Here is a 15,600-nt window from a genome sequence, read left to right as displayed (position 1 = left end):
TAGTTTATAAGGAGTGGAAAACACTCTTCTACATTACCCTTGACTGAAGGAGCATAAAAGCTATCTTAAAGATTTGTTAGATGACTGCAATTCTCATCTTCACTCTTCTAGTATTTGCTCACCCTTGTCATTGTCTCCATGACAGCAAGATTGGGCACCAGCTGTTGCCATGGTAACTTAGCAAACTGGGTGTTGTAGACAGTGACCACTGTGGGAGCTGTGTCTTCCACACAAAGCGTTGTGGCAAAGTACAGCCATAGCAGTGAGAGGAAGTCATTGAAGAAGCGATGGTGAATATCTGCAGGCAGAGAACAAGTAAATTGAAACCTTAAAAATCATTGTAAAATGGCAAGCTTATTGATTGTCAAAATATTTTATGCAGATTTTCACTGATTTTGAGAATAACTTTTGGAAACTTAAGCCTTTTTTCGAACTCCAAAGTCTGAGTTCTTATTTAATTAAAAACTGGAGCTTATAAAAGTAGTGATGATTTCTTACCCAACCCACATGTAGTCATATGTAGCAAGTTATGAAAATGAAAAATTTGACCCAGGGGCATTGCCAGTTTTGACCTTTGGGCCAGGGGCATTATTTTAATAAAGTTTGTAGAAAACCACTATTTGATACTGCATAACAAATATAAAAGGTTTGGGCCAATTGGTTCCAGAGGAAAAGTCTATAGTAACAATAATGAGAAAGCAAATTTATGTTTTAATAAGGGGCATACTTAAGAGCAGTGCACCAGAGATACACCACTCTACCTTCAGTCCTGTACTGTGCGTAGGCTACAAAGTCTGTCAGTGACTGCACCATCTCTGCAGCTAGTTCTCGGTCACTGTCAATCCAGGGGACACAACCCACTTTCTGTATAGTAACTGTCTGTATCCAAGGGCAGTAACTCTCAACCACTGCCTTCCAGACCATATCCAAACCTGTAATGTAGGATCATACTTCTCGAGTCTCCCAAACTTGAATTATAAGTATAGCATTTAATATTATTTGAGATAATAAACAAAAGAGCAGATTTTTACGCAATATTTGATACAGCTTCATATTAATTCTTAATTTTATGCTATGGGATTTATTTCCATTCTTACTAAGGTTAAAGTCTGTCACGCCATTTGCGGTGAACGAATGTTTTACATAACAGGTCTGTCGAACAATTACATCATTACTGTCATTAAGATCTTATTGTATTGATAAGCCAGCGATTTGACAGGATTTTTGTCAATACTGAATGCATTTATTTCTTATTTAGTTTTTATACATATATTCTATTTAGATGCAATGTAACAGAACATTACCGTCATTTGTATTTGCATCTGCAATATTTGGCAGCATTTTATCAAGAAGGCATTTGGACAAATCTCTCAACAGCCTTGCAATGTAGGTAACATATGGCTGCCATTTGGAGTAGAGGCCAAAGTTTGACGTCTGCTTCACGTTCAATCTCATCTGCATGAACTCAAACCCAAGCCATGTCATCAGGTTTCGAATCTGAAACATTTTACTAATGAAAATAAAGGTTATTCAAAAATGGTGATTAAACAATAGCTTTTGTTTTTGGATCAAAGTATTGGTTTGCTTTCAAGTGTCAAATGAAAGCATTTATTGGAACTTAATGTAGAAAGTGCCAACATATCCTGAATACAGGACAAGCAAACTAAATTAAGCATAGTGGCATTACCTTATTTCCTGATGAGTAGTCTACACAGAGTAATATAAACAATGCACCACAATCGAAAATTGTCAATTAAGTAAAAAAAATATCAATATTGTCAATAGTAACCTTTTGCTGATCAAATTTATTATTTCAATTGTTATTTGGCTTCATCACACAAGAGCCTGCTAAACCCCTTGCCAAAAAGCATAGGTTTATATGAAAACACATGGTTTCAAATGATATCTACAACCCATAGCTATGTAGCTTTGAAACAACAAAAAAACAACCTGAAAAAGCCATAAGAAGATTACTGATACCTCATCTAAGGACAGCATAGTGCACACATCTGAATGACCTCGAGACTCAAGGTCATTGCTATGGAAACAGTAGCTATGCAACACCTCCCAGCACTGGACACACACTCGCTGAATTGATGAACCTGAAGTATACACAGCAACATTAATCTAAATGCACCTAATTAATCTCAATGACTTTTAAGTCAACATTTCAAAAGACAATTACATTGCTGTGGCATAGTGGAAATGGTGTCGCCCTAGTGAACGGGATGTCTCAGATTGGATCCCAATTTACCATTCTTAGGATCTCTCCTAACAACACCAAGTACTGGTTCCACAGGAAAAAAACTTTTCAAAAAGCACCCAGCTGTCAATGCAATCTAGCTTTAATAAACAGGTATAAAGAAAATAAATCAAATATACTGTCAATGATTTTGAAAAAAAATATCATGTTACCTAATTAATCAACGGAAACCAATTTACATTAATTGTTTTTGATACAGAATTTTTACAGAGGCACAACAGTTTCATGCTTTTCTTCGACTTTTAACAAATAAATTTGAGCCAGTCCATGGTAAAACCAGGCTTAATGCATGAATTAAGTTTCATCCCAGATTAGCGTGTGCAGTGTGAACAAGCTTATCTTGGACGGAACCTTTTGCCTCGCTGGATTTTCATTTAACCCTTTGCATGCTGGGTAATTTGTCTTCTGCTAAAATGTCGTCTGCTGAATTTCTAAAATTAGCATTTTCTTCGATTTTTTTCAAAGAATACTATCAGAATAGCAAACAGTTTGGATCCTGATGAGACGCCACGTTCTGTGGCATCTCATCAGGATCCAAACTGTTTGCAAAGGCCTTCAAAATTCGGTTCCCGCACTGAAAGGGTTAAAAGAGACTTCCTGCAAATGCTAACCTGTGACGAATCTTTTTGTACATGCATTTAATGCTGGTTTTTTTCCAAAATTTTTCTCATATTATGGATCGGACAACAAGTTTACCCTGCAGTATAGCTGCCAGCACTTCATGGAGGTACATAGGGAACCTGTACTGAAGTAGCTTCTTCTCATGGATCAGGTACACCTAGTGGGTTACAGAAAATATAATAGCTGACAATGTTGTTACTGTTTTACGATGGCCGTAAAAACCAGCAGATAGTAAAAGTAATTTATCTCCTGATAATATTTCTGGATTTATATTTGTCACATTAAAATCTCAATAATGTAATTAGATCTCAACAAATGTATTTTGTCCCTAATTCTTTAAATTGCAATTCAAAATTGGAAAGGGTTCATAGACATTTGTTGGTGCTTCTGTATATGATGTAACCAACGCGTAGAAAAAGTCACAGTTACATCACTATGACACCTTAAAAAGGTGGATTACAATATATTTCCATGGACATTCACAAGGGTATACACATCACATATTGACGAAAAGTAACCTCAGAAAAGTAACCGAGAAATGTTGTATGGAATACAATCCTGAAAGTGATGATGCCAAACACTACAAAACCACTAAAACAAAAGAAAACAAGAACATAACTATAAATGAATAAAGCAATTCTTGCCCCCTTGAAACAGACAATGCAAAGCATGTGCTTGGGTATTTTAAACCTGTTTTGCGTGACACAGAACTAGGATATACACACCTGGATAGGTGTATCAAAAAACCTCAAAGCGGACAATTAAAACAAGAGATTGTCAAGCAATATGGTCCCCTACCGGTGTAACTCCACCATTGTCATTAAAAAAAAAAAAAATTATTTCTATTTTTTATATTTGTTGCCATAGCAACCATAATTTTTGACGTAGGAACAAAATGAAATGACGTGCATAATCTCCATATTGCCATCTATCCATGTTTAGAGTTTCATGAAAAAATATGAAGAACTTAAAAAGTTATCGCAGGATCCAGAAAAGTGTGACGGACTGACTGACTGACAGACAGACAGATGACAGACAGACGGAGTGCAAACCATAAGTCCTCTCCGGTTTCACCGGTAGGGGACAATAAGTAGGGTCGAGGTTTAAACCATATTGTAGGATATACACAACCCGATAGGTGTGTCATAGGACTTTAACACAGACAATTGAAATAAGAAGGGAAGGCTTTTAAAACCGTATTGTAAGAGTCAGTACCAAGGACCGTATTCTTCAACCAATTCTTAAATTTCCCTAAGAGATATATGTTCTTAAAACAACCATGTTTTATAATTACTTTAAAGTTAAGTTTTGCATGACAGTTAACACCTATAATACATAAAAACAAGATGTGTTTGTGAAACACTATGTCTCCGTATATGACGTTTGACCTTGAAGGATGACCTTGACCTTGACCCGTAACCACTCAAAATGTGCAGCTCCATGAGATACACATGCATGTCAAATATAAAATTGCTAGCTCAATATTGCAGAAGTGACATTACATGAGCAATTTTGACCCATATATTTGACCCTGAAGGATGACCTTGACCTTTCACCACTCAAAATGTGCAGCTCCATGAGATACACATGCATGCCAAATATCAAGGTGTTATCTTCAATGTTGCAAAAGTACTCACAAAATGAGCGATTTTGGCCACATATATTTGACCTCTGACCTTGAAGGATGACCTTCAGCTTTCACCACTCAAAATGTGCAGCTCCATGAGATACACATGCATGCCAAATATCAAGTTGCTATCTTGAATATTGAAATATTGCAAAAGTGTACATTAAATGAGCGATTTTGACCCATATATTTGACCTTTGACCTTGAAGGATGACCTTGACCTTTCACCACTCAAAATGTGCAGCTCCATGAGATACATATGTATGCCAAATATCAAGTTGCTATCTTCAATATTGCAAAAGTTATTGCAAATGTTAAAGTTGGCGCAAACCAACAGACCAACAGACTAACCAACCAACACACCAACAGACAGGGCAAAAACAATATGTCCCCCACTACTATAGTGGGGGACATAAAAAATTAAGAAAAGATTCTTATTGACATAACCACCATTTCTTGTCATTATATTGAAACACGAGAGTTATTTTCTTAAGTCTAAGTCTATTCTCCATTCTTAAGTCTAATAAACCATTGCTGAATACTGGCCCAGTACACAGACCTGGTAGAGTGTGTTGTAGTGCAGTTCAGGTTTCAGGCCGCAGGCTATGAAGGCCACACTGAGGTGCTCAATCAGTGTCTTCACTTCCTGTCGGCTTGGGCTGTACTCTCCCAGCCACGCAAGCATGTCAAACTGGCACACGGGAACAAAAACACATCATAAAACGGGTAAAAACATAATTTAAATGTAAGTTATTTCAGTTCTTATGTCAAACTGATTTTTTTAAATATTGTAGCTCCATTGATACACAATTCATTTCGAAATTTAACTGATTTTTTATAGTAGCTCAATTGAAACGAAGTTCTAATAGACACTTTCAAGTTCTGGCCCTGTATTGAATATCTAATCACAACTTTAAGCTATGACTCAATTTTGTAATGACAAATTACAAAACTGCAAGATTAATATGTACCTAAAATGAATGACGAGAAAGGCACACACAAAAGAATATAATAACTGAATTAAAGTTATCAAAGATGTTTATCCAAAGAATTAAAGCCTTATCATTTGTATTTTTCATATGATATTTAATGGATGGAGCCAACATGAAAAAACTATACTTGTTGTTCTTAATAAAGATTTTTCAAAAGTGACCTAATGCAGTGTTCAAACTCACTCTGCCTTGTTTGCAAGGCAGACACCTTTTTCCAGTACACAACATTGGTTTTCACTGTTCAGCAACTCTTTAGAAATTTTCCTTAAAACCAAACTATGCATATAGTGAACAACACCTACCCTACCTTACTGAGAAGCATGGCGGCCACCTGAAGGGCCAGACTTCCAACATCACGTTCGGGCCCCGGCCGGTCATGTCTGATCTGCTGCACGAGGCTCCCGTACATGCGCACAAACGTCTGCGGGGACAGGTTGGGTTTGAAGTGTGGGGACAGCAGGCCTCCTATCTCTTGTCTCTCAAGAACCATCGCTAGCACCTGGTCAGGGAGCTGGAGCTCGCACTGTACAAACTCCTGAAGAAAATAGGAGACTTTGTACTACCCAGGCAGGTTATTTTTATTGTAAATGAGCTGCGCTCTGTGAAAAGGGGGTTTAATGCATGTGCGTAAACTGTAGTCGAAGATAAGCCTGTGCAGTCCACACAGGCTAATCAGGGACAACACTTGCCGCTTTTTTTCTGTTTAAAGAAAGTCTCTTCTTAGCATAAATCCAGTTAAGAAGGAAAGTGTTGTCCCTGATTAGCCTCTGCAGAGTGCACAGGCTAATCTGGGACAACACTTTACGCACATGCATTAAATCGCTTTTTCACAGAGCACGTCTCAAATCAATAATCAAAATAAGAACAGGCCCACGAGCCTATACTGGTAAAATGTAAACGGGGCTTATTCAGATTTTCAGTTTCATATAGACTGGCTTGTAGTGTTTTCTTGGTCTTTAGTAATACCCCAGTAATGTAAGAATTAGGGCTTCCTTGTTCACACTGCAAATTTCAATAGCTTGTTCATAATACATTTTCTTGTTCAAAGTCATTTTAACAGCAATTAATAAACTTTCCTGTAGAGCATATTTTAGTCAGTTGTTACTAATCTAGTCAAAGCGGTCACTTCATAGTTAAATACTTTGTAAAAACTCTTTAACATTTTTTATCCTACATGTTTTATAGACTGTTATGTCTATAGCTCAGTTCACTTCAATATAGTCAAGATTCATACTGAACACCAAGTTAGTAAAATCTGTCTTGAACAAACTCAAAAGTATGCATATTTTTCTTGAAATGATGAATACCAAAAATGTTGCAAATTTAAAGGGGCCTTTTCACAGATTCTGGCATGTATTGAAGCTTGTCATTAAATGCTTTATATTGATAAATTCAAACATGGGACCTAAAAATCTCCAGTCAATAAAACAATAATACAATTTTTAAAAAAGGAAAAAAAGTAACCCTCAACTGGGCTCGAACCACTGACCCCTGGAGTCCTGGAGTAAAAAGTCTCCGGCTTAGACCACTCGACCATCCGCTCATGCTCATGCTATGAACGGCTGTATTTTTTACCTATATAAGCAATCCTCGTAGTTTCCCAAAATATAACGACAACAACAAAACTTTCCAAATTATTCAATCGTTTTGCGTTGCAATGCTTTATAATTTTCAGGTTTTCAAATCGTCAAAAGATGCATATAATGGATATTTAAGAGTATGGTAAATGTTCAGTATTGCTATATCCTCGCAAATAGCATAACTAAAACGAAAATTTGAAATCTGAAACCATTTTTTTAAATTTTGTCAATTTACCAAAACGTGAAAAGGCCCCTTTAAAGCTGCACCTACATAACTTTGTCTTCTGCCATTTAACTTCACATAATTAAAATTAATTTAATAAACAAGGGCTGTTTGTAAAACATGCATGCCCCCCATATGGGCTGTCATTTGTAGTGGCAGCCATTGTGTGTAAACGTTTTTGTCACCGTGACCTTAACCTTTGACCTAGCGACCTGAAAATCAATAGGGGTCATCTGCCAGTCATTATCAATGTACCCATGAAGTTTCATGATCCTAGGCAAAAGCATTCTTGAGTTATCATCCGGAAACCATTTTACTGTTTCGAGTCACCTTGACCTTTGACCTAGTGACCTGAAAATCAATAGGGGTCATCTGCCAGTCATGATCAATGTACCTATGAAGTTTCATGATCCTAGGCCTAAGCATTCTTGAGTTATCATCCGGACACCGTTTTACTATTAAGAGTCACTGTGACCTTGACCTTTGACCTAGTGACCTGAAAATCAATAGGGGTCACCTGCCAGTCATGATCAATGTACCTATGAAGTTTGATGATCCTAGGCATAAGCATTCTTGAGTTATCATTCGGAAACCATTTACTATTTCGAGTCACCATGACCTTGACCTTTGACCTAGTGACCTCAAAATCAATAGGGGTCATCTGCCAGTCATGATCAATGTACCTATGAAGTTTCATGATCCTAGGCGTAAGCATTCTTGAGTTATCATCCGGAAACCATTTTACTGTTTTGAGTCACTGTGACCTTGACCTTTGACCTAGTGACCTGAAAATCAATAGGGGTCATTTGCCAGTCATGATCAATGTACCTATGAAGTTTCATGATCCTAGGCCTAAGCATTCTTGAGTTATCATCTGGAAACCGTTTTACTATTAAGAGTCACTGTGACCTTGACCTTTGACCTAGTGACCTGAAAATCAATAGGGGTCATCTGCCAGTCATAATCAATGTACCTATGAAGTTTCATGATCCTAGGCCTCAGCGTTGTTGAGTTATCATCCGGAAACCATTTTACTATTTTGAGTCACTGTGACCTTGACCTTTGACCTAGTGACCTCAAGATCAATAGGGGTCATCTGCCAGTCATGAGCAATGTACCAATGAAGTTTTATGATCCTAGGCCTAAGCGTTCTTGAGTTATCATCCGGAAACCATCTGGTGGACGGACGGACCGACCGACCTACCGACATGTGCAAAACAATATACCCCCTCTTCTTCGAAGGGGGGGCATAATGAAGTACATTAAAAACTAAATAATTACCTGATTACTGAAAAAACAAATCCACCAAAATAAATCCAACACAAAAGTTCAAACCCTTTGAAATACATGTACAAGTTTAAATATTTCAAATACTTAATTTATTATCTTTTTCTGTGTTCAACTTGTTACCTACTTTTCCAAGGATGTCAATACATGAAGCAAAGAACTGTTTAGTTGGCGGGTACTGCAGAATGCTGTCCGTGATCACCTCACCCATGCGGAAGAATAGGTTACACCCAATACTACACAGGTTGGCACGTCTGTGCTCGTCTGTGGAGCCACGGTACATCTTCACCAACATGCTGCAAAATAACCCACATACTTGAGCTTCGCTCTGGGAAAATGGGGTTTAATGCATGACGTAAAATGTCATTCCAGATTAGCCTGTGCAGTCCACGTAGGCTAATCAGGGACGACACTTTCCGCCTTATTTTGAATATTGTTTAGAAAATACTTCCTTAAAACAAAACAAAAACATTAAAGCAGAAAGTATAGTCCCTGATAAGCCTTTGTGGACTGCACAGGCTAATCTGGGACAATACTTTATGCACAAGAATTTGGCCCCATTTTTTCAAGAGCAAAGGCACATTTCATTTAAATTACAGATCATTGATGTAAAAAGAAATAAGCAAAATTATTTGGTTTAACCTTTTCATTTGCCTCCTGCATCAATTTATGGAAAAAAAGTTCCACTTAAGGTTGGTTCATTTTCTTTGAATTCAATTAATGTATAATAGATAAAAATAATTTTCACTGTTGAGCATATAAAAGAATTAATTAGTCATCAAAACTTGTGGAAACATTTCTTTAGTTTTGTAAAAACACAGCATGTAAATAAAAAATACTGCATGAAATCCAGTACCACTGCAATGTTTACAAAATATACTTGATGTATTTAATAATATTCCAATGTGCCAATCATCATGTATCCTGAATAAGGGCCGAGTTGCTGAAACCCTTCGTTATTCTTTTGATCCAGTATTTTAGTAAATAAATGTTTAATCCTAATATCTATGTGATTATTGTGAACTAATTGATAAGTTCAAATAATTTTCATATGTTTGATAATAATGTTGCTTGTTAAACAATTTTTCATATCTGAAGTCAATGGACTATCAGCCAAGTATTTAAGTTTTGAAATATGCAACCAGCATAAAACCAGAACAGCCTGCGAGTAACTCACAATCGGTTCAGGTTCTATGCTGTTTGCTGCTCATCAGTACCTCGATGATGGAAATGAAGCCTTAAAAAACTTAAATCTATCTAGTAAGAAAGTTCTTTATTTTATGCTTTCCTGTGGTTTATAGAGAAATATCAGTGAATTAAAACTGAAAATTGACTGTTTTCAAACAATGAAAATTAACAGTGAAAATAATCGATAATTTTCACTGTTTTATAGTGAAATGATGTCATTTTTTGTGACGAAATGACGTCATTATTTCAGCGAAATTCTCCAGTTAAATTCGTTTACACTGTAAATGAACAGTAAAAAAGCATAAAATAAAAAGAAAATTAGTTGGATTCTGTGGAATATTGATTTTAATTCACTTGTGATCACAGAAAATATATATTCTCACTCGTGGCTGCGCCACTCATGAAAATATTATTTTCTATAATCACTCATGAATTAAAATCGATATTCCACCGAATCCAACAAATATCCTCTATAAATTTACTTAATTTTACTCTAAGTTATCACAAATGTGTCACAGTGAGTAGCTGAGTGGTAAAGGGTAAATAATGCTAGTGCTCGTACGTGATAGCATTCTCAGTGTGCACCGCAGCAACAATTGTGTTCTTGGAGAAGGGCACCTTGCATGCTATCAGCCTCTGTTTGTATTCCGCTCGGTTCTCATCCACATTCCGCTGGATGGTTTTATCTGTCCACTTCTCATCTACCTTTCAGAGTCAAAATAAGCCTCGTTCTGGGAAAACTGGTCTTAAAGCATGTGCTTAAAGTTTCAGTTCTGGGAAAACAGGTCTTAAAGCATGTGCTTAAAGTTTCATGTAAGATTAGCCTGAGCAGGTTTATCAGGGATCACACTTTCAACTTTTATGGGACTTTTTGTTCAAAGGATGTTTCTTCTTAACAAAAAATCCATTTTAGGTGTAAAGTGTCGTCCCTAATTAGCCTGTGTGATTGCACAGGCTTATCTGGGATGAAACTTTACGCACATGCATTCAGCCTTGTTTTCCAGGAATGAGGCTCAAATGAAAGGGATGAATCGCATTTAAAATCATGTCTGCTAGGCTTAAGGGTTGTTATAATCAAAACAACACTTATTACAATATGTTTATTCAGAACCTCTATGGATGTCAAGTTATATTGTCTGATTTCTGTATGGTGACATGCACAGTCAATCAAATCATGTCCGCGGGTCAATGTTTAGTATTGTAAGTAGCATCTTTTAAGATGTGTAAGTTTTATCTAATCTCATGTATATTCTTTACTAAGTACTAGTAAATGCATTTTGTTCACATCACTGGAACCATACTTATGATGTACCATTAAGTTTTAAGTTCATCCTGTGTAATTACATTGGTTCAATTACCTTCAGAGTTTTTACTGCACAAATAATTTCACAAATCGAGTCTAAGGTATTGACTAACATACCCATGTAGTAATAGCACCAGGCTTGGCACACTTGTGAAGAGGGTTGATCATACTCGAGCACCTTATCTCTATGGTAACCTGAAATGGAACAAAGCTTAACAATACCCTTTGATTGAAACATAAATTGAGATTATGTGCAAAGGAATCTAAATATTTCCCTAAATACTATCATTGATTGCATTAGTATTGTTGGCAATTTTAAAAATTAATGTCAAAGGTGTAAACATTATCAAACAACATTTTACCGTTGTAAAAAAACTTATTAAGCAATAAGAATGGTTCAATAGTAACTCAATTTAAAAACAAAACAAATAACATGAATTTTACACTCATATTAATACATTTGTTTTTCTCCTCTTGGCAACACATATGGTACCTGTTGTCCAACATTCTGAAAGACTCTGGTGACCTTGTCTATATACACTTCATCTAACTGCTTCAACCCAGCTACCTGTGCACAATGGTTCCTGATAACAGAAACAGCCACCTCAAATGGTATAATTCTGTACAGTCTATGGATTAAAAGAGTAAAATGCTCAAAACTTATAACTAATAAATTACAGTAATGACATTTTCCAATCTGATTCCCTCTTGAACTGTGTATACAAAATACTTTTTTGGAATTTCTTTTTCACCAAGCAATGCCATCAAAACTGGTATATTATTAATAATTTATCAATTTATGCATTAAACACTCGGAAAAAGCATTTTTTAATTTTGTGTCTAAATAGCCTACCCTCTTGGGAAACGGTGCAAAATGCATGTGCGTAAAGTATAATTGCAGATTAGCTGTGTGGACTAGGACGCTACTGTCTGTCTAGACTGGATTTTGCTTTAAAAGAGAATTCCTTACAAAAAATCCATACAAACAAAATGTGTCATGCCTGATTAGCCTAAGCAGACAGCACAGGCTTATCTGGGAAGATACTTTACGCACATGCATAAAGCCCCATTTTCCCAGAATCCGACTCATATTCCAAACAAAAAACCATCGGAGACGGGTGATGCTCCCCAAAGCTTTTTTTGTCACAATATTGCACTTTATATTCAGATAAAAGGAAACGTCTTGAGGGCACAGTAGTACGGGGGACAAGATTTTTTTTTAAATTAAATTTCAAAGGGCCATAACTTTGGGGGAGCATAAAAAAGAACAAGAGATGTGTTTGTCAGAAACACAATGCCCCCTTTTGCGCCGCTTTGAAGCCATATATTTGACCTTTGACCTTGAAGGATGACCTTGACCTTTCACCACTCAAAATGTGCACCTCCATGAGATACACATGCATGCCAAATATCAAGTTGCTATCTTTAATATTGCAAAACTTATGACCAAGGTTAAAGTTTATTGACAGACACACAGACATACAGGCCAAAAACAATATACCCCCGATCATTCGATCCAAAGGGCATTACAAGAATAAGCATGGTTCAGTACGTATCTAAATGTATGAGAAATTACATTATCTATGACCATTAATGCCCTCACCCTGCATACTCCATGAGAGTGGTAAGGTCAATTACATTATCTATGACCATTAATGCCCTCACCCCGCATACTCCCTGAGAGAGGTAAGGTCAATTACATTATCTATGACCATTAATGCCCTCACCCTGCATACTCCCTGAGAGTGGTAAGGTCAGCCTCCAGCAGGTGGAGTATGGCACTCTTGTTCTCTGCCAAGCCCGGACTCATCTCCGGTACAGGGGGCTTGATGGGGGGCACAGGGGGTGGGGGGAGGGGCTCCTCCATCCTGGACAGCCGCAGCAATATCTGCTCCTTGCCTGGAGTGCACAATGTATGCTTGTGATATAGATGATTAACATGGCTTAACCCTTTACCACTTAGATACCTATTTTGACGTATTTGTAGTCCCTAAGAAAGTTATATTTAATCAAATACCTTTCTTACTAAATTCATGTTTTAAAGGCTTCATTTCCAACCCTTAATTACTGATGAGCAGCAAACAGCATAAAACCTGAGCAGACTGCGAGTTCGTAGGCTGTTCTGGTTTTATGCTGGTTGCAAAAGTGATTTTCACTTTGCTTTTTATGGGGGAAAGGGTTAAGAGAGACTATTAGGTTAGTGTGTTTAAGTTCTTTAATTTATCTCACAGGTTAAAGGAAAGTTTGGCGAAGCTTATGAAGAATAAAGTTCTTTTTAAAAGCTTTAACTTTCACAATTTTTAACCTTTGTATTAGTTATATAGCAAGATTCATATGTAAACTGCACATGGAAGAGTTAAATATTTCATGTCTACATCACTGTTTTGCTTACAGCTTACTCAAAAGTATTATTGGCAAGTTTACATATTGAAAGTTTGAAAGTGTTGTGATGTTTGTTTGTTTAATGGTATTTGTTTGCCATTTTCAACAATATTTCAGTCATGGCAGTCAGCAAACAAACTCATACTTTTCCTGGGCTAGCTGTTTTTCCAGTACTAAGTGCCCATACTTATGCCAATAACCAATACCGTCCCTATTTTGTTCAGTGGTAGGGGTGAATGGCTGTAGGAAGAATTTATTGACCAATTTGCTAACAATTTATGTAACTCGGCCGTGTATCCAAACCGTGATCCTATGATTTTTAGTCCAGCGCTCATATTCAGTCTCAATACCTGACAGTTTTAGTGCCTCAGTTTCATTTGGTTCCTTTGTCTTTGGGTTCTGTTCAGGAGTATTGGAGAGTTTCCATTCTGATGTCATGACCTCAAGTTCATGTAAAACTCCTTTCAAATCGAGGTATTCCAGCCATGGAGCCTGACATTGCACAAACATCAATTCATTCATAAATAAATAAATTCACACATTACTGGAAATTTATATTAACTGTTATGAATTAGTCAATTATCGAATTGATTAATAATATAAACAACTTTTAAGTACATCAGTATAGAATTAGTACTGATTTTACATAAACATAAGGCAGCTTTACCCTTACAATCACGAAAACAAAATTGAAGAAAATAAGCATTCAATAAACGTTAATTCTAATTGCACACATAATTAAGAAATCCTAAATAAAACAGATTAAAGAAATATAAATACAGCTGCTACCTGTTGATTCATTTAAATGTCTCGCTAGGGCTTTACTTTTTTTTCACCCACAGGAATGACTTGGAGAACATTCAATTCTTTAAGTGTGAACCTTGTTCTGGAAAAACTGGACTTAATAGGCGTGCTTTAAGAGTGGTCCCAGATTAGCCTGTGCGGATTGCACAGGCTAATCTGGGACAACACTTTACGCACATGCATTAAGCCCCATTTTCCCATAGCGAGTCTCAAAAAATTGTTTCGCTACTTTACTGACCGTGTGATTCTGGAAGACAACCAGCAGTTTCTCAGCCAGGTACTGTATGGGTAGGGAGGGCAGGTAGAGGGTGGCATCATGTAGTAGTGGCTCCTCCACCCAGAGCTGGAATGTTTGAAACAGGCGAGACAGCCTGTAGTGCAGCTCCTTCCTGGACACTGCATCCTCATCATCCTCATCTGTGCATATACACTCATTGGTATTATCATTACGATACCACATGCATTTAGCCCTTCTATAAAAGTGTATTAATGAACTTAACAATGCTACTTCAAATACAATTAAAATGATCTTAAGCTTTCTTATTATATGGTTAAAACTTTTTTCCAAAAGAAGAATTACACTTGCAACATATTTAAATGTATTACTGCAGGAAAATGAAGAAAAGGATATGGTGCAAATACTACTGCTTTTAATGCACAATAAATACACCTTTTTTAGAATGATGCATTCAAATCTGCACTAGCCGACTAGGCAACAGTTATAATGCTCCACTGTCTAAAAACTAACTGTAACGTTCAAACAAACCTATATGGGCTTTTCCATGAAAAATAAATAAGTTTTCCTTTTTTAAATATGTTTAACAAAATGCATATATTACTTATAACAAGATGAGAAATCTTATTAGTAGTGAAAACTCCATAGCTTTAACTAGGTGTTAACAAATACCTACATTTTGTGCATAATTACTTTAGTTGATTGTCTTTAATCTTCATTGTGTCAGAAGGCTACAGCTAATTAAAGCACTCTCTTGGCTGAATCATGATTTGTTTAAAGGTCTCCAGACAACAACCCCATTAATTAATCCACTGAAACTCAAAATTTGTGTATTTAACATATTGATCTTTATTTGCTAGTTTGACTTAAGGAATGCAAATTCTACCCAAGAGATGTCATTCAGGGACACATTTCTATATGTATCCTGGTAAAGTATCTATGATTTGCCTCAAAAGCTGAGCTTGGCTGTAGAGAAAACCAGATCCCAACAGACTAGAATAAATATCATCTTCAACATAAATAAACTTACATAATTGTATGAATGAGTTTTTAAAACAGGTACATACTTATTTGATTTCAACATCTAATAGATCT

The 15,600-nt window shown here is 36.4% G+C and overlaps 1 protein-coding gene across 1 annotated transcript in view; it reads right to left on the bottom strand.

Annotated features, from left to right (window-relative positions):
• LOC127878112 (ectopic P granules protein 5 homolog) overlaps nucleotides 1–15,600 on the bottom strand; it is a 44,105-nt gene that overhangs the window by 15,147 nt on the left and 13,358 nt on the right. The window contains exons 14-27 of the mRNA XM_052424537.1: nucleotides 14,509–14,687; nucleotides 13,817–13,958; nucleotides 12,812–12,983; nucleotides 11,578–11,668; nucleotides 11,202–11,279; nucleotides 10,344–10,486; nucleotides 8,721–8,889; nucleotides 5,811–6,038; nucleotides 5,071–5,202; nucleotides 2,960–3,041; nucleotides 1,981–2,102; nucleotides 1,305–1,497; nucleotides 762–932; nucleotides 123–298 (exon numbers count right to left, since the gene is read on the bottom strand). Of these exons, the coding sequence (XP_052280497.1) occupies nucleotides 123–298; nucleotides 762–932; nucleotides 1,305–1,497; nucleotides 1,981–2,102; nucleotides 2,960–3,041; nucleotides 5,071–5,202; nucleotides 5,811–6,038; nucleotides 8,721–8,889; nucleotides 10,344–10,486; nucleotides 11,202–11,279; nucleotides 11,578–11,668; nucleotides 12,812–12,983; nucleotides 13,817–13,958; nucleotides 14,509–14,687 (2,078 nt within the window). The remainder of the gene's footprint in view (nucleotides 1–122; nucleotides 299–761; nucleotides 933–1,304; nucleotides 1,498–1,980; nucleotides 2,103–2,959; nucleotides 3,042–5,070; nucleotides 5,203–5,810; nucleotides 6,039–8,720; nucleotides 8,890–10,343; nucleotides 10,487–11,201; nucleotides 11,280–11,577; nucleotides 11,669–12,811; nucleotides 12,984–13,816; nucleotides 13,959–14,508; nucleotides 14,688–15,600) is intronic.

Source organism: Dreissena polymorpha, chromosome 1, assembly GCF_020536995.1.
Source record: "Dreissena polymorpha isolate Duluth1 chromosome 1, UMN_Dpol_1.0, whole genome shotgun sequence".
Taxonomy (NCBI): domain Eukaryota; kingdom Metazoa; phylum Mollusca; class Bivalvia; order Myida; family Dreissenidae; genus Dreissena; species Dreissena polymorpha.
This window is presented reverse-complemented; position numbering and strand designations above follow the sequence as displayed.